This window comes from Tenrec ecaudatus, unplaced genomic scaffold (genome assembly GCF_050624435.1).
Source record: "Tenrec ecaudatus isolate mTenEca1 unplaced genomic scaffold, mTenEca1.hap1 Scaffold_4238, whole genome shotgun sequence".
Lineage (NCBI taxonomy): Eukaryota > Metazoa > Chordata > Mammalia > Afrosoricida > Tenrecidae > Tenrec > Tenrec ecaudatus.
This window is the reverse complement of record NW_027459323.1, coordinates 146,837-172,949: the sequence shown is the minus strand read 5'-3', so window position 1 is coordinate 172,949 and position 26,113 is coordinate 146,837. Positions and strand designations below refer to the sequence as shown.

The following is a 26,113-nucleotide window of genomic DNA, read 5'->3' as shown; positions in this document are numbered from 1 at the left end:
GATAAAGAACCTAACCCATTACAAAAAACAGACTGTTCCATAAACCCAAGTGATTTCAATAACATTGAAGAACGTGAAAGGGAAGAGGGATGGGCAATACCCTTCCAAAAATGGCATCCAACCAGATGTGTTCAGTGTTGAGCTCTGAAGAAGAGTCCAGCACATTTTCTTAGTTTTTAAGTGTCTTTTGAAGGAATCATCACTAATTGGGGGGTTTTCCGTTTAATGTGTATTTTCTTATAAATTAGGTGGGTAGAATTCTGTGGCTTATGTTACGTAGCCTATCAGCCATAGGTTAAGCCTCTCTTATTCTGTTGCTTCTGGGGCAAGTTCCTTGTCTGCTTGGACTATCTGTGGGATTAACTTGCTTTAGATAGCACTGTGTATGTGTATGTGTGCTTCAACATTACCTTGGATCTAGGAGGTTCACTGTGTAGGGACTGCTGGTCCACAGAAGAACTCTGATCCAGGTCTCCTTTCTTGCTGTAGTCAGGTCCTACATCTCTCTTTTCAATTCTCTATAATGCTTTCAGAGATGAAAGGCTGTGCTGCTATACCACAGGATAATCCCTTTACCTTTATCCCAGAAAGCTTATGAAGGGAGTAAAGGATTTACCAAACAGCCTGAATCCCTTTACCATGGAATGTCTTCACACATGATACCATCACAACTGATCCATCAGAGTTTCACTTTATATCATCAACATAAAATAAATCAAGCCCAGTAACACTGTGTCCATTCCCCCTCATAGCCAATCATTGGACAGACTAGAATTGCTCCCTAGTTCCCTCAATGCTGTCCATAATAGGATCCCCAAACTACTGGCCCTATTGCATGTCCTACTATCAGGAAAACAGAAAAATCACCCACATCCCTGCAGGCAACTGAAAATGTTTTCATTATATACCATAATCCAGAATAAGAGTAAAAATATTCTCACTGCCATTGCATCAGAGCAGACTAATAACTATTTAGGACAAGGTAGAACTGCCCCTGTGAGTTTTTATGACTGTAATTCTTTCTGGGATTAGAAAAACCACATATTTCTCCTATAAAGTACACGTGGACCATTCCATTTCCACTCAAGAGGAAGTATCAGGTACTTTGATAAAAACTAAAATATGTCTTTATGGGAGCAAACTTCTCACCTTTCTCAATTGGAAACTTGGTGAGTTTGAAGCCACCATCTCTTGATTAATAGACCCACTGAGCATACTACTCGACCAGACTCTAAAACTGACATCATTACGTAATTACTACACTACAAAGAATTATGACCCCAGAAAGTTGATACAGATAATGAACCTCTGCATATAATTAAGATATTTAAACACAATGAGGGCCCCGAATAGGTACTGAGCTTTAAAAGAGATAGAGAGTGAGCAGTACATACCAATCTGTTTGCCCTGTTTATATTGAATACAGCAAGTAAATCCATATCTTCAAAATTCAATATAGATTACACCCAGTTCACCCCAAAAGTAGACTTGTATGCTTTCTGTTACACATGCTCATTATGAAAGAAATAAATACAACACTTGTAAGGCTTTCACAAACAGAAAGTCATTCTCTTCCCATAGGGGTGGGTAGAAAGTTACATTTTATGTGACTGGACCAATACATAGCATAATGAGAATTTTAGAACATATTGGGATTGTCAATGATTACATCTTGCTTGCATGCACAATAAGTGCCCATGGAAGCAGAAGTCAAGAGATCAAGTGAACCATGACAGTAGATAAATCTGCTTCAAAAGACATCTTGAAAGTGTTGAAAAGCACCCCGCCCCTTCTGCCAGATGCCCCTCCCCTTGCGCCGGCCGCCCCACCCCCAGCGCCAACTGTAACTTTCGCTCCCTTCAGCGCTGTCCTCTTGGAGCTCCGAGCTGCCCGAAGCCAGCGCAGCCACCGCCCTCTCGCCACCGTCATGATCATCTACCGGGACCTCATCAGCCGAGATGAGCTGTTCTCTGACGTGTACAAGATCTGGGAGATCACGGGCGGGCTGTGTCTGGAAGTGGAGGGTACCATGGTCCGCAGGGCCCAAGGCCACATCTATGACGCGCTCATCGGCGGCAACGCGTCCGCCGAAGGCCCCGAGGGCGACGGGCCCGAGCACAAGGTGGTCACCGACGTGGACATCGTCATGAACCATCACTTGCAGGAGACCAGCTTCACCAAGGAGGCCTACAAGAGGTACATCAAGGACTACATGAAATCCCTCAAAGGCAAGCTGGAGGAGCGGAAGCCGGAACGCATGAAGCCCTTTATGACCGGGGCTGCCGAGCAGATCAAGCACATCCTCGCCAATTTCAAGAAGTACCAGTTCTTTCAGGGCGAGAACACGATTCCCGACGGCATGGTGGCCCTGCTGGACTACCGCGAGGGCGGCGGGACCCCGTACATGATCTTCTTCAAGGACAGCTTAGAGATGGAGAAGTGCTGACAGTGGGCAACGCACGACCGACCGCCCGACCGCCCCTCCTCCTAGCTGTCTGCGGTCCGCCCACACGACACCAGGACCGAGACAAACGGAACTGATGCCATCATGAGCTCTGCGTCGACTTGTGACCTTGACTTGGAGCGGTGACCTTGATTTTTTGGAGCAGAGGCTTTTTTTTAAAGAAAAAAACACACAAAATGTCGTGTAGGTTGTCTAAAAATAAAATGCATTTAAACAAAACTAAAATAAAGAGTTGGAAATGCAACAAAAAAAAAGTGTTGAAAAGCAAAGATGTTACCTTGAGGATTTTAAAGTATGCCTGCAGAAGCCTTGGAATTTTCTGATTCTTTCTTTTTCCTCAAACCATTTTGAGAACTAATCCAGATATCACATCATTCAATAGTTGTATCTTGTCATGCAAATGACTATCAGTTTCAAACATTTTCTTTTGGCTTATATTTCTTTTTTGTTTGTTTGTTTTTGCTTAAATTTCTTGATAGCAACTCCTCATTATCTCCCACCAGGAACCCTTAATGTAGCTATAGTTTCTATAGAGTCACCCACACTGGGTTCTACATACCAAATATGTATAGAAAGATCCATAACAGACTCAGAAGGCTGCCAACAATAACAACAACAGTAAAGAAATAAACTCAATTTGGAAACCAAAACCAGAAAGTATTAAAAAACAAGATTAAGGTGAAAGTGTATCAATAGGGAGATCAAATAACAAGTTTTTAACTTTCAAGTCAGATTTTTTATTTCAATCTGCTATAATCATCTCTCTAATACTCTGTCTGATAACCAGGTTATTCCCATCCCTTATTTATGGTCAGAGAGAAATCACCAGAAGCTTATTCCTTGTGTAGAACCCGCAAATGTATTTGGCCTTCAAATGTCATCCACAGCCTTCTCAAAATCAGAGTTAAAAAATTAAACTCTGATACAATTCTCTCCTTACATTTGAATGTGACTATTGGCAATCCTTTGATCAGCATGTTGGTGTTCTTCTCCATGTGGACTTAGTTGACGTTACACTGAGATGACTGCTTGTTTAAAAACAAAGCTTAAGACCCCAGACACCATTCTTTCTGAGAGCAAGATACCATCTCATTTCTTCACCACACTTTGCTGTAGCACCCACACCTGTGGTTCCTTCAAAAGGGCACATACTGATCAGGGCAATGTCATAAGAACTAATTGTTCTTAGATTGAGCTAGGGTTAAGTGTGACCCCCACATCCACCCCTAACTCTGTGTTTTCTATTCACCTCTTCTCACCTTCCAGATTTTTTTTTACTTTAATGCAGATAACTTTATCAATCATCCCCTTGGAGCATATGATTCTTCTGCTTGTAGTGTCATTGATTTAGGGCATGTAATATATTTAAAACACAATTGAGAAAAGGAAATTAAAGAAGTGTGCAAACAGTATTTTCAATTTCCTGTGACCAAGGAATGTGAAAGTTATACATTCTTCAGTGCATAGAAAGGAAGACTGAAGAAGAATCAAAGTGTTAGAATATAGTAATGGCAGAAAACATTGACAGCACCATGGACTGCCGAAAGTGAAGACAAATCATTCTCAAGGACCAACACCTTGAGTTTCCGGGTAAGGCCATTTGTTATGAGAACTTAGTGCTTATTCTGCTCCCTCATTCCTTGTGTACTTTGAGAAAGTGCATACAAGCTTACTAACACATGTCCTAGCTAACAGATAAAATAAAAGACCGTGCAGGGCATCCATCAGGGTGACATCCAACCAGAGGTGTTAGTCCTTTACTGGATAAAGGGTTGGTATTCCAACCTACATTTGTGACATGGTTTATCACATAAGCTCACCCTGGTGAACTTATACAAATGGAAGACAATATCCATAATATATAAGAAAAATTAACACCCTTCTATTGGCTCTATATTCACTCACATCTCCCATGTACGACTGAGAAGATCTCTTCTCTAGGACTTCCAATGCGCTAAATCTCAATGGTAGCAGTCTCATCTTCTTTGCTAGAGTAATTTGGGATCACAGACCAACAAATAAGCCTTCACACAACAAGGGCTTCAAATTTACAAGGTAGCATGATTGCCAATCTACTGAGTATCACGGCCTGACCAAGCTGACACAGAGAAGACGCACCTCAGGGAAATGAGATTTGCATCAGGGAAAGCATGCCAGAGACCAACTGCAAAGGCAGTGAAGGCAAAAAGATAGAGGGTGAACAAGACCTCAGAATTATGACACCCTGATTATGGTGAGTAAGGCATGGTGAATGTGCTCTGGAATGTCATTCAAACAATGCAAAGCAGACCTGTGTTCAAGCGCTGTCTTTCTGTTTGGAGCCCAGAGTATAACTGTTGATACGACCCCACACAGACCCCTCTCATGGAGTTCATTCAGCACCCTAGGTAGCTGCCCCTTTCATGGTTTCTCAGGCTGTAAACATATCATTGTCCTTCCCAGTGAAGTAACTGGTAGGAGTAGCACACAGACCATGTCCTTAGCTATCAAACGTTTCTGTCAAAGCACCACTAGGGCTAAATTCCCTACTCCACTGGGGTTACCAAAGAAGCATCATGATATAGCTGCCCAAGCACTGAGATGCACTGTGCAACCAGTGACACAACAATAAGGCATCACTGGTGGGAAAGATATGCAAAGCTAAGCTTCAAACATGGTGATATGGGAAATATAAAGAGGGTAACCAGTACATCCTCTCTGGATACCCATTTCTACTGAGTAGAGAAAATCTTCACAGATTCTGAATAGACATAGGAATACACTCATGCCAACTGTAGGACAACAACCAGAGATATAAATACCAGATGTGGTGCATATACATACATATATACATATATATATATATATATATATACATATATATATATATATATATTATAAAGCTACTTAAGTATGGAAGTTTATTATTGTTGTGGCATATTACTTCAAATATAGGTAGTATGCAGGGTTGAGGGCTGTGTTGAGGTCATGTGGTGCTGGATCTTTGAGTTAGAGGAGAATAACAGATAACTAAATATTGTTGAGCGGAGATGAAGAAATCTTAATAGATGAGTAGGTACAGAGAATAGGATATATTAGCACAAGGGTAGGGTTTAAGCGATGTTATAATCATAAGTGGTCTTCTGACTAAGTATAATGTTTTTTTTATAAATTAGAAAAGGGAATTTCAAGAGGTATTCTAGTACTTGATTGTTTATGTGAAAGGGTGTCACTGAGAAAATGAGGGGTGTGTCTTGAGGTAGTGGTGAAGGTGGTATAGATAGAGTATATCTAGTAAGTAATCTAAAAGATTAACATATCAATTCCCTATATAGTACATGAAGAGCGCAACAGATCAATGTTACTGTGTTTATAAGAAAGTGACCCCCTTTTTTTGGGGGGGGCGACACTCTGTTTAGCAGCTTTAAGCGTCAGTGTCACATGGGACATAGTGGAGAGGCATTGGGTTTCTGTGTCACACCAAATAGCCATCATCAATGCAGGGGTCCCAGAAAGGAAATGGAGGTCCAGTAGGAATGGAGGCTTGAGGTTTTAGTGGTGGGGAAGGGGCGCTTCTAATCAGGGGGAGGTCATTAAGAGGTAAATGGCAGCACTGGTTAGTTGCCAAGTTGAAGGACTTGCTGTTATATGAAGTTCTGGGTTATCTGGGCGGGGTGGGAGATTAAAGTTTTTTAAAAAGAGAATAAAAATAATATACATTATAGTTATATTCTGACTGAGATTGGTTGAGTTTGCTAAAAGAGTCTTTCAGGCAGCCATGTTTTCCCCTGAAATTCAATCATTTGAAAAGAGTTCTGAGTGGAGAATTTCCTCATCAAAAATATGTATTTAAACGTATGTCTTTTATCTCAGATAAATAAACTTCTTAACCTGATATTTTTGAACTAAGAGAAATGAGCAAATGTCAATAAATTACACACATACACAAAAACCTATACCTGGCATTCACCAGAACATAAAATGACTAAATGAAAAATATACAAATATCAGGAAACTCCCTGAATAAAAAAGATCTGTGATTTGTCCTTCAGGAGACTGGACCTTAATATTTTGAAAGTTTAGGTTGGAGAAACCCCAGGTGATAAAATGGCACCCTCCTCATTAAAAAATAAACTCAATTAACCATGAACTAAGTGGAAGTGAAGATACAAAAATGTTGGGCCGAGATCAGACCTAATAAATTGAAAACAAAATGAAGTCAGGATCTTGAAGGAGGAGTCAAGATTCCTGAGTATGCCCAGTTGGATAAGAAATCTTTCATTCCATTGGGGCTCCACTCAAGTTCCCCCTCAATGCAAGAGTATTTTGTTCTATTAAACTGGCATTTCATGATGCTCACCTTCCTGGCATAATCGCCAAAGACAAAGTTGGTGCATAAGCAAATGTGGTGAAGAAAGCTGAGGGTGCCTGATTATCAAAAGATATAGGGTCTGGGGTCTTAAAGGCTTGAAGGTAAAAAAGTGGCCATCTAGCTCAGAAGCAACAAAGCCTACATGGAAGGAGCACACCAGCCTGTGTGGTCCTGAGGTGTCAAAGGGATCAGGTATCAGGTATCCTCAGAACAAACAATCATATCATTGTGAATAAGGGGCTGTGCTGTGCGTAGTGGCGACCCAAAGTCCATCTGCAGGCAATTGGAGATTCCCTTACAGAAGGGCCGCAGGAATGAGATGAGCCAGTTAGGTTTCAATGTAGCAAAAATGAAACATACAACTTCCTTCTAGTTCCTAAATGCTTTCTACCCCGCAACTATCCTGATCCCAATTCTACCTTACAAATCTGGCTAGACAAAAGGATGTACACTGGTACAGTTCGGTACTGGAAACACAGGGAATCCAGGGTGGATGATACCTTCAGGACCAGTGCTACGAGCGGCAATACTGGGAGGGTGGAGGGAGGAAGGGGTGGAAAGGGAGAACCGATTGCAAGGATCTATATATAACCTCCTCCATGGGGGACAGACAACAGAAAAGTGGGTGAAAGGAGACGTTGGACAGTGTAAGATATGACAAAATAATTTTTAAATTATCGAGGGTTCAAGAGGGTGGGGGGAGTGGAGGTGGGGGAGATGAACTGATGCCAGTGGCTTAAGTGGAGAAAAAATGTTTTGAGAATGATGAGGGCAATGCATGTACAGATGTGCTTTACGCGATTGATATATGTATGGGTTGTGATAAGAGTTGTATGATAAAATGATTAAAAACAAAACAAAAGAAATCTTTCATTCCAATTATCCAGTATTAGTCACTGTGATTACTGTTTGGGCATAAAAAGACTTAAACTGGTGCAAAGAAGATAAAAATTACTTTAGACATGGTAGTCAAGTGAAATATACAAGGCTGATTACTGTGACCCACTGGCTCAGAAGCACATGTCCAAGTCTGTTTTTTACCAGTAACAGTGCATTGGACATGCTATCAATCAGTAACCATGTTTTCTAAGATTAGCAGCCACATCATTTACATGGATCATGAAAAGTCATATTTTCTTCTTGGGAAAACAAAAGAAAACTTTTGTGTCCTAGATTGAGACCAGGCTGTCTGTGGGGTCTTTGACACCTTAAAGCATGTTGGACTTTGTTCTAGTTGATTGCTATAGACAAATTCATCACCTCAACATATATGGTGTTTTTGTACAGTGATTCACCTCCAGAATGCCCTTTCCTGGTACCACTAACAAAAATAGTACTTTGAGTTCATCCAGAAAGTAGCCTGTGTGATTCCAGCAGAAACTACATTGAAACACTACTAATTGGATCACAGAATTTCACAGTTACTTAAAAACGAGTTGATATTAACTTGTTATAAATACACATACCATATGACAGCTAGATCCCCACAAGTATTTATTCATATAAAAGTATATATGTTCAGAAAATAGTGGTACAGGATTATTAATATATTCTTTAATAAAATTTTAGAAAATAGTGTATAAAACATTACCAAATTCCTATATATTGGTGAGGTCATAAAAATATTTGTATATAAGTAAAATTAATAATCCATAAAATTTATGTTGCATCTATAGAAGTCAGCAGATGAGAAAATTGAGCGCACACACTACTAAAGAGTTATAAAGCTTTGTCATAATTCCTAATGCTTCTCTGCAATATGGGTTTTTCATATGTACAGTGAAGTTTTTGGATTCACTAAATCTGTTACTACATTCCTTACATTCCTAAATCTGTTACTATGTTCCTTACATTCATAAGTCTTCCCTTTACTTTGAGTTGTTATATGGTTAATGAGGTGTGAGTATTGAATAAATTAGTTCCTACATTCATTACTGTAATAATGTCTTCTCTCCACTATGAATTCTCATATGTTGATTGAGTTCTGAGGAATTATTAAAGGCATTTCCACATTCCTTACACTCATAAAACCTCTGCCCACTGTGAATACTCATATGTATTTTGAGGTTTGTGGATTGAGTAAATGTTCTCTTGTATTCCTTACACTCATAAGGCCTCTCCCCACTGTGAATTCTCATATGTTGTGTAAAGCTAGCAGATCTAGTAAAAGTTTTTTCTCAGTCTTTACGTTTATAAGGCCTACTTCCAGTGTAAACTCGCATATGTCTAGTATGAACTGAGGCTCTAAGAAAAGCTTTGCCACATTCCTCTGCTGTGAGTTTTCAAATGTTGAATGACACATGTGTCTTGAGTAAAAGCCTTCCCACAGTGCTTGCATTCATGAGATTGAGCTCCATTGAAAATTTCAATATCATCCGTGAGTGTTGACGGATCTCCATGGAGTTTTCTACATTATTTATTGTCACCTTTGCTTTCTTTTAGAAATTCTATTGTAATGTTCATATTGTTTTTTCCATTTTTGTTAAACTTGTCAGCATTGAACTGAGTATGAAATTGCTTGTTATGCTGTAGTGAAGGTAAATGCTTGAATGATTTTCCATCCCAAAGATGTTCCATGGGATATAAGTGTTCTGGTCTTTTTAATTCAGGAAGAATTCCAATTTGACTGGAGAGCTCATGAATAGTATTTACTTCATATATTCTAGAGGATATCAAGGGCAAATACTTTCTACTACAACAAGCAGGTAAAAAGAAGGTTTTTTACCATTTTATTATGCCCATAGATAGTAAACATACACAATTTATCTCAATTATCTAACAAATCATAAATTTAAATATCAGATACAATCATAATGGTTGGTGAGTTAATAAAATATGGAGAAATTATATAAGTTGGCATATGAGAAATATATTTAAATATTTAAAAGTAATTCACAGGGATTAAAACTATATATCTGCAATCAATATTTTAAGTGTACTATTAAAATAAATGTTGACACTTTATATTGAGTGCCATTTCTTTAGTCATAATTTTGGTAATTGAATTAATATATGTATAGGTTATACATTTGTATATGCAACCATATTTGTAATGCATATGCTTTTATATTATATTCTAATAGATATATGGATAGAGATATAAGCTGTAATTTAGTCATTCTACTCATTGTGACGCTATAAGGTAGATAGGAATATTAATTTTTATCAGAACAATAATATCGTATTTCTCATAATGTATGGCCGATGTGTTAGAACCACTCTCCTTTCAGTTAGCAATGAAATGCTTAATATCATGCACCACAAGCCTTATGTTTCTGTGACTGCATATGCATATATACAAACATACATTTATTTTCATCTACAATAACATGAGATGGAATTAAATGTTTTCTGGAATAATTTCTATTTTTCATGGATTTTGGTTTGTTGATGTACCAACTATGTCTCAAAATTCACTTTGAGTGGATTATGACTCAGTTCAACACTTCAGGTGCATGTAAAAATTTACCCGTAATTTTCTGAGATGATAGCTTTTCAATGCAGTACAAGGCCTTAGGTTTCTCCCTTGGAACAGGTGGTGGTTTAGAACTGCCAAACTTGTGGTTAGCAGGCAATATTCAAAGAGCAATTGGCAATTAAACACATCTTAGAAATTTATCACTAACAATAATGTGTACAGTTTCTAATTAGAAGATCAAATTAAAAACTACGGGACACAATGCAGATGTAACACTAATGATGAAAAGTGACTTTTTTTTTCCTTCACCACTACACCAGGTGAATTAGGTGTTGGCTACTAAGTCATAGTGCTGGTGAAAAGAACGTTGATCACCAACTTAATATGAGGTGATCTATATGTGTAGACGGTGTGTTGATTATGCACAGATATTTATTTTATATCATTTATATCTTTACATATTTATATATATAAACAACATATTCCTACATGTACATGTAAAGACAGGGTATTATAAGATGATAAGACAATTTTGGCTCTGAGCGGCTTATCTGTAAGTATTAAAGAAGGAGATCACCAAAGGATTGATTCTTTAGAGGCACTGGCAGGTTCTGAATTGCCTCATTTTGCTATTAGATGAGTACTTAATCATCTACTCTACATGTACTTAAAATGTCTAAATGCTCGCTTCGGTCTCTTTCCTCATACATGTACTTAAATAACATAATATATCCTTCCAACTCAAATCTGGAGCATTGCTCTCTCTCAAATAAATTACACTCACCTCAAAAGTGGGTTCTTGTTATCTTGCTTTACACTTCCAAGAAACTTACAGATTTTTTGTAATATGGAGGTACTTGTATCATTTTTCAAGAATCTTACCATTACATTTTCAGTGGTTAGTTTTTTCTTAATCATTAACATATGAGAAGCAGAACCAATTATGCATATTGAAGTTCACAGTAGGAAACAAAAAGAACAGCATTATACACAGACAAGAAGTAGCTATGAGACAAGAAATACTTTGTCGTGTAAATATTTTTTGATGTTTTAACCATGTTCAAAGAGAAATTAGCAATTAAGCATCCTTGAAGATTAACAACAACAGTAACATATGTAGTTTATAATTAGAAGAGCAAATTAAAAAGCTATGGTGCACAGGGCAGATGTAACACTAAAGATGAATGTGGTTTTCTTTTCTTTCATGAACACAGGTGTTGTAGTAATGTCTAAAATTAATGAAAACGCAAGGGCAGGCATTTGTGCAGAATGTTCTTGGGCAATTGAGACTTTTACTTACAAATTTATCAAGTAAAATTTCTTCCATAAAGAGTTGGTCAATGCTTTCGTGACACAATGATCCTGAATGAATTTTCTGCCCTCTCCCATGACATTTCTCTTACTACTCTGAGAGAACAAAATAGATTTTACCAGCATACTGCTCCTGACAGAAAAAAAAGTCCTATTAACATTTCCCTGAAGCTGTTTCAATACTTTGATTTTTCAAGATTTCAAAAAGTATGCAGGTGTGAATAATTTGCAAAATAAATTACTTTTTCCCTTTCAAACATTTAATAAATGCACTAATACTATGGTTACATAGGTGGTACACATTGTGCTGGTAACTGGAACATCAGAAATTTGATATTGACATCCTGGTCTGTGGGTGAAAAATGAGATTTTGGATATTTTTAACTGCATGGGGCTCTTCTTCTGTCACTGTATCAGAGAATGTTCCATTATGATTCGGTGTTTACCAGTGGCTTATATTCCAGAAGTGGAACACTTCTTCCTTACTACAAGTCTGCTCAGTTGGGAAGTTGCACAGTTGCACAGATACCTGTTTAGCATGGGTAATACTGCTAGTATTTAAAATACTTGTGTAGCTTCCATAATAAAATCATGGAAGTTTAATATTGTGCAAAACTGACAGAGTAGTGGCAGACTGTAATATGTAGAGATTTGTGATCATGGGAAATTTTGGATATAATCAGAACTGAGATAAAATTAACTTTATTGTCATATTTAACCAGGTATCCCTATCCCTTATCCCAGTGACGGAGGCAACAATCACCTGTATTTGGTAAATAATGCATTAATTTGAAATAAGCTATTCATACCTACTATCACTAAGTTCTTGAAGGTCTCCACCATCACATCTCTGTAGAGTTGCTTCTGAGAAACACCCAGCAGTGCCCATCCTTCAGTGGTAAAATCCACGGCCTCACCCTCACCAGTCACTGAGTCCAAAAATAGTCCACATATTCAGCTTCATCTGAGGATTAAGCATTCAAACATGTGTGAAAAGAAAGATGCAGCTTAAAGTTCTGATCAACTTTCATTTGATAAGGATTTGACAAATGGTTGTGTGTTCCATAAAGTCTACCTTTGGGTTTTGTCATTATTGTCATTCTCGAACCATCTACATTCACTTCTCCAAAGATTTCAATTCATCTCATAGACTTACCAATATGAACACCATTCAGAATTTGTGCGCAAAACTTCCATTACCTTTAATTCTCTTTTCTACTAACTTTGTGACACGTCCGCCAGTTGATTACATAGCAAACATCACCGCCCATTTGGACTGTCCAATGTCCATCTGTATCCTATAGTAATAGTTTATGATAGAAACTCTCTACTATAAACACCATCGTCTACATTATATGTTTTCTGTGTGTGGGTGTGGAGCAACACCTTCCATAGCAAATAATTGAATATATAGTTTAAAAACAAGTTAATTTGGAAATATTAACTAGAGATACTGAAGACTGGAAACTTGTTTGTTTTAGGGCTTTTATCAACCATTTGAGGAGCTATCATGACATCAACAAATGAAGGAGCTGGGACTGCCCTTTCTTTCACATCCTCTCTTCAGAGATGAAAAAGGAAAGACATAACAATGGTCATGCCAAGAAAGCCACTGGCTGCAGACACACTATTTGCTGCATGAACTGTGCCTGCTGTGAGCCCAGAGACAAGGCCATGAAGAACTTTGTAATAGAGAACAATGTAGACCACAGCCTTCAGAGACATTTCCATAGCGAATGCCTTAGTGCATATATGCTTCCCAAGCTGTATGGGAAGTCATGTTATTTTGTGAGTTGTGCTACTCACAGCAAGGTTGTCAGGAACCAGTGACTTGAATCCCAGAACCTTCACATGAAGTCTAAACCTTCCCACCCCATTTTACACCTACAGGTACAGTCCGACGACCATCTCCAAAGCCTAAGCAAAGATTAGAAGCTGAAGGGAAACAAACCTGAAAAAAAAGGGAAACTATTCTTTAAAAACAAAAGAAAGAAAGAAAGAAACAAATTGCATAAAAAATTCAAATGTACTGTACAGTATTATGGATAAACAATGTTTCAATAACTGACTGAATATTAATTAATATGATTAAACAAACACATTGGGAATTGTCTATGTTCCCAAATTTGGAAAACAAGTACTTGTCTGCAGACTGGTCGATGTGCATATTAATGTGAATTCTACAAAAGAGACATTTAAATTAACTCTCAAATTTTAAAACTATTATCATTATGACACAAATATAAAATGATGCTAAAATAACTCAGAGACACCTTTAATTCCAGATCAACGGAACTGCCAGGAATCCAAGATGGATGTAGAACTTCTGAAACTTGTGGTGATATCAGATGGTTGTTATATATGATCTAGTAAGATAATACCATAAAAATGCTGGTCTGTCTTTTGGCACTTATAAGCATCCTTAATGTGAAAAATAGTGCAAGCTATTCAAACAGAATAATGGGATGTTGCTGGGTAATTTAAAATCAGTAAAGATACTATTTTTTTAAATCTGGAAAACTAGGCATAATAAAAAACATGGTATCAAGATGGAAGAAAATCAAATTAATAACATATGACAAAGAGGTATTTCTTGATTAAAGTTAATAGAATGTAAAGAGATTACTAAGGAAGATCCCAGACTATAGCCTTGAGTATTGATTCAAAAACAGAACAAAGAAAATTAAATTCTTACAACTGAACCAATAAAGAGCATTCCTAATAGTTTGAGCATAATTTTAAATCAAGATTTTTATTTATGCACAAGTGGCATAGGGGAAAAGCTAGTGTATACAAACATTCCTGGGCAAGGTCTAGGTAGTATGGCAGGGGTCAGACCAAATCTAGGGATACATATGGAAGCCAATTCAAAATGAGAGGGCAAAAGGGAAAAAAAAGGACAACGGGGTACTAACCCACCAAAGGGGAGGGTATTGTTTATCTCCACAGGGAAAGAGGGGCCAGACTTCAGCCCGGTGCTCCATGACACGAATGAAACATACTAGCATGAAGAAGGGAACCAATAGAGAGGTTTGAGGGGCGGGCCACAATCCCAACTACCTGGACAGTCTCCCCGCCCCCCCCCCCCGCCAAGAAGAATGTACTTCAGAGGACCACACTGAAACTACAGCTCAGGGAAAGGGACATGTCTCATCAGAGCACACAGGTGCAAAGGAAGGAGGTGCAAGGGAGAGCAGGGCACATGCTGGGCCACCAAGTCCTGAGGACGATATTCCAGCTCATAGCAGCCAATGCATAGAGAGGTCCATAGGGCTGGCCCCACTACGCGGCACAACATCCTTCACTGACCCATAGCATGATGGGGAACAACACTGGAGACACTGGGAATTGTGTCCAATCTGACCCCACCACACCGAGGCAAAACACTAAAGGTGTGTGACAGAACAACAAGGGGAGCAGAACATTGAGTCCCAAGGGAATATAAAAAATAGACTTTGGGGCCAGGAGTGGCACCTCACCACACTCCACCAGAAAACACTCCTAAAGGTCAACAAACAGACCTTGAACTATTTACAGCAGTGGTTCTCAACCTTCCTAATGCCACGACCCTCTAATACAGTTTCTCATGTTGTGGTGACCCCCCCCCAAGCCATAGAATTATTTTTGTTGCTACTTCATAACTATAGTTTTGCTAGTGTTGTGAATTGGGCGACTCCTGTGGCAGTGTCGTTCGATCCCCCCCACCCCCCCCCCCAAGGAGTCACGACCCACAAGTTGAGAACTGCTGATTTACAGGCTTTTCTTTTTGTTATTTCGTTTCTTTTGTTGCTTTGCTTTGTACTGTCTTATTTTTTGTGCATATTATTATCTATGTAGGTCTATCTAGATAAGGTAGGTAGGACAAAGAATCTGGAGGAAAAAACAATGGAACTGGCAGTTCCGGGGGTATCTGGGAGAGGGGGATTTGGGGGAAAGGAAATATGTGTTAACAAATGCAGGGGCAAAGGAACCAAAATCAATGGCAAGGAGGGAATGGGAGACCAGGTAGGCCTTGACAAAGAGCAAAGTAACTAAGAGGAATTACTGAAACCCAAATGAAGTCTGAGAATGAGAGTGGGACATGAGGAAAGGAATAGAAAATAGAGCAAATAACTAGGAGGCAAAGGGCATTTAGAGATATCTAAATACAGACATGTATACATGTAAATATGTTTATATATGAAGATGTGCATATATTTATAGTTTTAGTATTAAATTAGCAGATGGACATTGGGCTTCTACTCAATGCCAGAACATTTTGTTCTGTTAAACTGGCATTCCATGATGCTCACCTTCCTGACAAGATCACTGAAGACAAAGCGGTATATAAGCAAATGTGGTAAAGAAAGCTTAAGATGACCGGGTATCAGAAGATATAACGTCTGGCATCTCAAAGGCTTGAAGATAAACAAGCTGCCATCTAGCTCAGAAGCAATAAAGCCCACATGGAAGAAGCACAACAACCTGTGTGATCACAAGTTGTCAATGGAATCAGGCATCAGAAATCAAAGGGGGGAAATCATATCATTGTGAATGAGGGGGAGTTCGGAGTGGAGACCCAAGATCCATCTGTAGGCAACTGGACATCCCCTTACAGAGGGTTGTGAGAGGAAAGCAGCCAGTCAGTATGCAGTATACCACTGAAGAAACATACAACTTTCATCTAGCTCTTTATTGTTCTTCCCCCCTACTACCATGATCCCAATTCTACCTTTGAAACCTGGCTAGACCAGAGGATGTACACTGGTACGGATAAGAACTGGAAACACAGGGAATCCAGGAGAGATAAACCCGTCAGGACAAATAATGAGAGTAGCGATACCATGAGGATACGGGGAAGGTGGGATAGAAAGAGGGAACCAATCACAATCATATGGGTCTGGGTCTCCACTCCGAACTCCCCCTCATTCACAATGATATGATTTTTTCCCTTGGCATCAGCTGTTCATTTTCCCCTCCTTCCCTGTTCCCCCCTCCCTTATGAACACTTGATAATTTATAAATTAATATTACTTTGTTATATCTTACACAGTCCATCATCTCCCTTCACCCACTTTTCTGTTGTCCATCCCCCAGGGAGGAGGTTATATGTAGATCCTTGTGATCAGCTCCCACTTCCTACCCACTCCTCCCTCCCGGTATCACCACTCTCACCACTGATCCTGAGGGGTTCATCTGTCCTGGATTCCCTGTGTTTCCAGTTCCCATCTGCACCACTGTGCATACTGTGGTCTAACCAGGTTTTCAAGGTAGAATTGGTATCATGATAATGGGGTGGGGTGGGGGAGGAGGAAGTGTTTAAGAACTAGAAGAAAGTTGTGAGTTTAATTATTGCTACCCTGAAAAAAAGAGTTTTTATTTTATTTGGATCCATAATCTGTGGCAAAAACTGTCAATAAATCCAAAAACATATTTTATTGGAGAAAATCTTCTGCAAAGGATCCACTTAAAGTGTTGAAATCAACACGGGGAGCTTGGCTCAAACCAGACCATGGTATATTCATTACAACATATCCAATATTTTTAAAGTGGACAATGAGTAAAGCTAAAAATTAATTTATTTTAATTGTTGTGTTATTTGTGCAGAATATTGACTACACCACAGACAGGAAGAAGAATAAGCAAATCTATCTTGGATGGAGCACTAATGAAACATTTGGCTGCTAACTGCTCAGTCAGTAGTTTAAAACTTCCAGCCACTTCACTGGAGAAAAATAAGACTTTCAATTCCCACACATAGTTCCAGTGTAAGAAACCCATGGGGACAGCTCTACCCTCTCCTTTTAGGCTGTAATGACTTTCAGTCCTTTCTATCACAGTGAGTTTGTATTTTGGTCTCTTAGAAGAAGTTCAGGAAAAATGTCATTAAAATCAAAGATGTTGAGGTATTATTCCCTCATACATGGGACATATTACAGGAATGGAATAGTCCAGAGAAAAGAACATGGTTTTTTGTTTAAGTTTAACAAAAAATAGAACCATCTTCAATGGCTGTATTTTAACAATAGAGTGTAGTTTAACAATACAGGGGCTAATTATGTCAGGCATTGTGGAGATAGTGAAAGACAAGGCAGGATTTCCTTCTGTTGTGCAAAGGGTCATTAGGAATGAGGAGTGCGTCTACCAACCTAAGTATCACCATCCATAAAAAAATAATTCCCACATATTGACCAACTGGATACATTGCCATCAGATTCATTTTGTTAATGAAGCCCTTATACGATTACATTTCTAAACCGTGAAAGAGCTCAAGCTCCCATTTTCAGAAATCTATAGAAAATGTTTGACTGAATGAAGTGAATAAAGAAGACTGTAGGGCTGAAGAAATGCTGACACTAGACAAACAGATAATCCATGTCCTCTGGTAGAGCTTTATATCCAGACTCTACTCAGGAAGTTCTGTTGCCCATCCCAATGGACCAAGTCCCAAACTAGGAGGTTGACGCCTTACATAACCAGTACCAAGTCATAGAAGGAAAATCATCCCAGTAATCCAGTGCATTAAACCATATATCCATTTGATAGCAATAGCTATCACAAAGCTTTATGAAGCCCCGTCTTTGTTCCCCTACCCTGCCATGCTCTTACATTATAGACAACCCTCAGCTATTGGACATAGTGTTCCGCACAAGTCCTATCTAACCTTTACCTGGATAATGAAAATACCCTAGGCATCTTTAATACCATTTTGTAGCTCAAGCTTCTTGAAGTCAAATTAATGCATTCTTTACATACAAGAAGCAGAAGTCTAGAATGTTTGGAGTTGGTTGAATGAATTTGGTTCACACACCAGCCAAATGTTGATAGCTTTCCTGGTCGTGCATAAACGTGAAAGATAGTATTCCCAGGTTTTAGCTCCCTCAACTGGACGGTATTTCTCTCTGGCAAATCTGTGACCTGAAACTTAGCAGTAGATAATGTTGATTAGGGCATGTCAGTTTCTTGGCCTACACTTCTTACCCTAAGTGGTTCCTTGTGGCCTCAAAATAATGCTCCAATCTGAGTGTTTGCATTAAATACAGGACCCACTCTAAATTGAGGGTACTCTGTTTTCTTCAGCCTCCTTTGTTGGCATTCATGTCAGACAGGAGATATTTCTTCATCTCAGAGGATGAATTCATTCCAGGTCTTCCCAAAATGAAAACAGTGAATCTGAAGTCCTATATAGACTTGGGAATTTAATGCTTATGTTGAGGATTGATCTATATTGTTAAAGGTTGACCTACAGCATTAAACCACACAGATGAATTTGATATCACCTTAGGTGATTTTTCAGGCACAGCATATTATTTCAGTCCAAGTCAATGAACTCACTGTGTCAATTGTTTTTGTGCCATTAAAACACCAGTATTGTACTTAAAAAGCAATTTAGAAAAGTATGATATGTGATCAATAGTTTTGTTGCTGTTGTTATTTATTGTGGACTGTTTCTAGTAACAATTATTTCTCTTTTTAAAAACCATTTTATTGGGGGCTCATACAATTCTCAAAATCCATACATACATCCATTTGTCAAGCACATTTTTACATGTGTTGCCATCATATTTCTCAAAACATTTGCTTTCTACTTGAGCCCTTCGCATCAGTTCTTCAGTTTTCCCCCTCCTTCCCACCTCCTCCCTCCCTAAAGAAATCTTGATAATTTATAAATTATAATTATTTTGTCATATCTTACACTATCTGATGTCTCCCTTCTCCCACTTTTCTGTTGTCCATCTCCCAGAGGGGGTTATATATAGATCTTTATAATCCATTGCCCTTTTAGAATTATTTCTTAACATTTATGTTTAGTTTATCTTTATACTTCATTATCTGAATATAACACAAACAATCCCTTGCTTTCCAGAACTTGGAAAGATTTTTAAAGAAAATTCCCCCAATATTTTAATGATCGTTTAACTAAAGAATCAGAAATTATTTATATGTATTTTAAGTAGTAGTCACACACTTGTTCATGTTTCTTTCTTTCCCACTATCTCCTCCAACTAATTCCTATACTTTTATTTGTTGATTCCAATGCAAATGTTTCTCTTACTGTGACATTCCAACAGATTCTGAGTTTTTCATCAAAGTTCATCCTGCTTCAAGCTCCTTGTATCCCATGGAAACTGTATAATATTGACAGTGTGTGAACAAATGTGTATGGTAGGTAGAGCACATTTAGAAGCCCATAGTAATAGAGTGTGGTACCACAGTAGAGGGTCACAACCAGTGAAAGCTGTTTTAGAGATGGAAAACAAGAGATAAAAGGAAATAAGCAGGACATACTAGAGGGGACTTGGCTAAGGCAGAGACAACCTTAACAAGAACTCAAGCCCAGAGGGAGGTGTATTTCCTAGTCTCTACAGCTCTTGTGTTTAAGGATGCCCAATGTTAAAGCTTTTGTGAAAGATAGCACATTACCAATAAGGAATGACAAGGTGTAGGTAGACAGACGATGCTAAGAGTAAAGGTGAATGAAGGAAGAAGCTTAAAAGTACATGAGATGAAGGAAGGTACTGGCTGATGCAGTCACTCTCCTCCTGGCTGTGGAGCAGAAATAACCTAGACTGTAGGCACAAGGTGGATAGCAGCACGGGGGAACCCCAGGGTGAGGTCTTGTGACTAGCTCTCAGAGGGTCTCTGCAAGCCTGGGGTTATGACCACTTTTAGACAGCAGATGGAGCAACAGCAATCTAATTGAGAGGAATTACTAATAGGTGGAAGGAGGACAAGCATGATGGTGGGGTAAAGAGGAAGGTAAAAGGAAACAGAAGAAAGATCTAGGAAGCAAAGCTATGGATAGTGGTACAAGCATAGGTCTGTGCATATGTAAATACATTAATTCTGAAAAATAGAGGTCTTGACCTACATGCATATATTTATAAGGCAATACACTAAGATAGTAGATGGACTTTGGGACTCTGACCAAGCCCTCCCTCAATGCAAGAACACTTTGTTCTAACAACCTGACCTTCTTTGATGCTCACCATACCAGCATGATCACTGAAGACAAAATGGGTGCATAAGCAAATGTGGTGAAGAAGGAGAAAAGTGCCTGGCTATCAAAATATATACCACCTGAGGCCTTAAAGCCTTGAAGTTTAAAAGTGGGTATCTAGTAGAGAAGCAACGGGCCCACATGGAAGAAGCACACCATCCTGTGTGATCATGATGTGTCAAAGAGATAGGGTAATAGGCTTCATAAGACCCCAAACAAGCAAGCAAAAAAAACCCCAACATATTGCTGAGTATGAGGAGGGTTGTAGTAGATACCCCACATCTATCTGTAAACAATGGGACATCCCCTTACAGAAAGGTCACACTGAAAGGATGAGTCAACCCGGGACCAGGATAGCACTGATGAAACACAAATATTATTAGGTTCCTTGAGGCTTCTTCATATCCCACTATCATGACTCCAATTCTGCCTTTCCCTGTGGGCTAGACTGGAGCATGTGCACAGGTACAGAAAAGAGATACGAGTTCACAACATACCGAATCCAGGAACAGGAATGGGAGTATTAATACCAGTCGGGGAAGCGAAAGGCAGGGAGGAGAGGGGAGGAAGGGGGAGCCAATCACAATGATAGACACATAATCACACACACACACCCGGGGGAGAAACACAGAAACCATGGGGGAAGAGAGATAGCAGTCAGTGCAAGATACAAAATAACAATAATTTAATATTTATCAAGGGGTGACGGGTGGGGGGAGAGGAAGAGAGGGGATAAAAGGAGCTGATACCAAGGTCTCAATGGAAAGTAAATGTTTAGAAATGAATGATGGAAATATATGTACAAATATTCTTGATACAATTGAAGTATAGATTGTTATGAGTCCCCAATAAAATTATCTTTTAAAAAAGTACATGAGATGGATTAAGGAAAGACATGACTTTCATCCATTCTGTCATCTTGGGCTAGAGCATGGGTTTCAAGCTCTCTAAGTAATGTTAACAGATGACAAACAACACAAAGTGGGAGAGGACTTATTGCCTTGGGGTCTAGGATATCCCATCCATAGTCTTGGTCTTCTAGGGAGACTGGATTAGCTAGTGTCAGGCCTGGAGCTTGCGAATCATGCTTAACCAGGAACTTGGAGGGAGGAAATCAAAATGAGTGTGGTGGCAAGAGGCTGTGCTTCGATTAGTGAGGGCAGTATTAGTCTGAATGACTAGTTGGGCATCATTGGCACAGCCCTTTTGCAACCCCCAGGGTGTTTTTGGAGGCAGAGGGGTGTGAGGTTGCAGTTATAGGATAAAGGGTGAGGGTTTGGGCCCCTCTAAAACTGATCTGCAAGTCATGCTAATAGACAAAGCCACAATTTGTTTTAGACAATCTTGTGCCCAGTTATCATGCATTTCTGGAATCTAAGTGTCATCATTCCTCTAGGTCTTAAGGACAGCCTTCCAGCTCAGGGCTCTGAGACAGGTTGGTTTCAGAGAAGGTGAGCTTCCAGGTCCCTCCTTGCTCAGTATTCTTAATCTAAGCTCGACTAAGTATTAACTTCTTCTGGAAAGATTGTTAGGTTATGGGAAATTACAAAACAACTAAAAGGTGATAATAAATTCAATAGATCAATAGATGCATTATACTGGATAAATCTGCCTAACAAGGCCCCTGAAGAACTTCCGGGAAGATGGCGACGGAGTGACACACACCAGAGGGACTCCGCAGAATCCAGCCCAGGAGAGTTGCTCAGAGTGAAATTCAACGCCACTGGATCGCAGGAGGTGCATCATAAAGATAAGTAGGCACAGATCCACGGGGTTTTGAGGGGCTGGGGGCTTTTGGCTTACCTCAGTGGAAGCCGGCTGGGGCTCGACCCTAGTCCTGTTGCCGGATCTGCCCAAGCCGGGACCATTTGGAGCCTGTAGCAGGGCTTGGTCTCAGCACAGCCACAGTTTTTCCCTATCTGCCTCAGGGCAGGAACAGGACTCTTGCGGCTCCACTGGCAGGGATCGGGGTTCATCTACATTGTTGCTTCTGTTTGCGTCTCTGCTTTATATTCCCACACAGCCTTGGAGGGCTGCGCAGGGGCTTTTTCAAGGCACAGCCACAGCCGCAGCCGCGCCGCGTGGTCTGAGCAGGGAATAAACCCAAACCCCCACAGCTTCATAGGCAGGGATCAAGCTTCAGCTACACGGCGGCGTCTGTTAACATCTCTGCTCTCTGTCCCCCCTCTCTGCTCTCTGGGGGCAGCTCAGCAGTTTTCTTGCGACCCTTCTTGGGGCTCAGCTGCGAACTACCGCTGGGGCTTGGGGCAGGGAGTAAGCCCTTGTAGATCCACAGGCAGGGAGTGGGACTCAGCTACATAGTTTCTTTTGCTTCCCTCGCTTCCCTGTACCCCTGCACAGTCTAGTCTCACTTTTTTATTTTTCTCACCCCCCTTGTTCCTGCCCTGCTCTCTCACACTCCATTGCGGACTTACGGGGCACTCCCATTGCCCTAGGGCATTTGCGCCTGGGTCACACCCAGCTAGGTGAGCTCCACCCTGCATAGATAGCCCAAGGCTAGGGTAAGGCCTGCTTGCTCTCCAGGGGATACTCCTCAGACTTCTCACCAGGGAGTTCCTGCCTGTGTACCTGGGGACATAAGGCAGCTCAGCCAACACTTATCAATATTCAAACCAATAGCGGGAACTTCAGCCCAGCCTCTGCAACACTGGTGCAGGCAGTTGATCTGCCATCTGGGGCACTCCCCTAATAGGGAAGCCACAGGAAGATAAAGTGGTAGGTTAATCCCATAGCAAAATCAGCTGTAGGCAGATCGAAGAAGAATTCCTATAAGTCTTCCAGAGAGAGATTAGAAAATGGCACCTGGTCCCTCAAAAACAACTCAACGCAAACAGCCATCACCCCCAATGACCTCAACGAAAAAACAAGAGAAACAAAAGGCAAAGGAAGAAGATGTCCTGAACATAACAACATACATAGAAGAAGCAGACATTGAGATGCCATACAAAGAAGCTCTCAGAATGGTGCTTGGAGCGATGCAGAATATGAGGGAAACACTACAGAAAAAGGATGAAATGATAGAGGATATAAAAGACACATACCAAAGGAAAATACAGGAGCTTGAGGAGCAGGTAACGAAACACAATAGCAGAATCATGTTCCTTGCGAATCGATTGGAGGAATCAGAGAACCGCATCAGTGGCGTGAAGGACAGCCAAGCAGACTTTAATAAACGTGAACAAAAATCTAATAAGAGCATCAGAGAAGCCGAAGAAAACCTAAGAGCTATGTCTGATGCTATGAAGCGGAACAACATTAGAATTATTGGCCTACCGGAGGAAGACACAACAAAGAAGTCATCTGCAACAATAGCAAGAGAATTCTTGGAGGAAAACTTCCCCAGCCTAATGAATGAAAACCAAGCAACCATCCAGGAGGCTGAAAGAACACCAGCACGAAGGGACCCCAAGAAGAAATCACCAAGGCACATAATAGTTAAACTTTCAAACTTTGAGGAAAAGGAGAAAATCATGAGAGCAGCTAGGGAAAAGCAAGCAATCACATATAAAGGTTCCCACATAAGGATATGCTCAGACCTATCAGCAGAAACTATGAAAAAAAGGAGAGAGTGGAGTAACATATTCCAAAAATTGAAAGAAAACAACGCAAATCCAAGAATACTCTACCCAGCCAAATTATTGATCAAGATCGATGGAGAAGTAAAAGTCTTCCCAGACAAGGAAAAACTCAAAAAATACGTTACAACAAACCCAGCATTACAAAAGATCCTCGCCGACTCAGTATGGGCAGAAGAACAACACTCACCAAGCACAAATAAGACACCAGCACATAGAACAACTTCACCCAGAGCACAACAAAGAGAAAACAGACCCCAAGATAGCAATGACTTAAGGATGGAAAGAAGTCAAGAATGATACACACACAAAACACACACTAATGAGAAAGGAAAGTAGGAAAACTCCCAACGCAAAAAGTATAAAATGGCATCACAGAGTCCGCACATGGAGATAATAACCCTGAATATCAATGGCCTGAACTCAGGCATTAAAAGACTGAAACTTGCAGAATGGCTTAGAAAACACAACCCATCAATTTGCTGCCTACAGGAGACACACCTCAAGGCTACAGACAAAAATAGGCTGAGAATCAAAGGCTGGAGAAGGACCTACCAAGCAAACAGCAACACAAAAAAAGCAGGGGTTGCAATCCTTATCTCGGATAAAATTGACCTCAAAGTGCAAACCATAAAAAGAGATAAGGAGGGACACTATATAATGCTCAAGGGAATGATAGACAATGAACCACTAAGCATTGTAAACATATATTCCCCGAATGAGAGACCAGTTCAATACGTGAACCAAACACTCCAAAAGATTAAGAAAGAAATCACAGACTCGACAATTATAGTGGGTGACTTCAACACACCACTCACTGAGAAAGATAGATCACAGGGAAAGAAACTCAACAAGGAGACTAGAGAGCTAAACTCCACAATTAGACAATTTGACCTAATAGATATTTACAGAGCTTTTCATCCAAATACAAAAAATTTCACATTCTTTTCAAGTCCTCATGGCACATATTCGAAGATAGACCACATGCTGGGGCATAAGGCAAATCTACATAAATTTAAGCACATTGAAATAATACAGACCTCTCTCTCTGACCACTGTGCCATAAGACTGGAAATCAACAAAAGGAAGACAAAGAAAATAAGAGCAAATAATTGGAGGATGAATAACTCTCTACTGCAAAAGGAGTGCATACTGGTGCAGATCCGAGACGAAATCAGGAAATTTCTCGAAACCAACGAAAATGAGCACACGACGTACCAAAACTTATGGGACACAGCAAAGGCAGTCATCAGAGGAAGTTTCATAGCAATACAAGCACACCTGAGAAAGGAAGAGAGACTCATGACGGATACGCTGACACAAAATTTACAAAAACTAGAGCTGAGTCAGCAGGACAACCCTACTAATAGCAAAAGAAAAGAAATTATAAAAATCAGGGCTGAGATTCAGGAGAGGGAAAATAAAAAAACTTTGGAAAAATTAATATCGCTAAAAGTTGGTTCTTTGAAAAGATAAACAGGATCGATAGACCATTGGCAAACCTAACCAAAGAAAGGAGGGAACAAATCTCAATAGCAAGAATAAGGGATGAAAGAGGGGTCATTACAACAGACCCTAATGAAATCAAAAGGATAGTTACACAATACTATGAAGGATTGTACTCCAATGAATTCAACAATTTGGAAGACATGGACAAATTCCTGGAAAAACAATCCCTCCCTAGACTATCCTCGGTGGACATCAAGAATCTCAACAGACCCATCGCAATAGAAGAAATAGAAAAGGTTATCAAGGGATTACCAACAAAAAAATCCCCTGGAACAGATGGATACACTGGAGAATTCTACCAAGCATTCAGGGAAGAACTAATACTAATCCTACACAAACTTTTCCAGAACATAGAAAAAGATGGCAAACTCCCAAACTCCTTCTATGAAGCTAGTATAACTCTGATACCCAAACCGGGCAAGGATCCCACAAGAATCGAGAACTACAGACCGATATCCCTAATGAACATTGATGCAAAAATCCT

General features: G+C 39.8%; 1 protein-coding gene across 1 annotated transcript; it reads left to right on the top strand.

The window, feature by feature from the left end:
* The first annotated feature begins 1,927 nt into the window (after positions 1-1,927).
* On the top strand, positions 1,928-2,446 carry LOC142436579 (translationally-controlled tumor protein-like). The gene has a single exon (XM_075540142.1). The coding sequence runs from the start codon at positions 1,928-1,930 to the stop codon at positions 2,444-2,446; it is 519 nt and encodes a 172-aa protein (XP_075396257.1).
* The last annotated feature ends 23,667 nt before the right edge of the window (positions 2,447-26,113 follow it).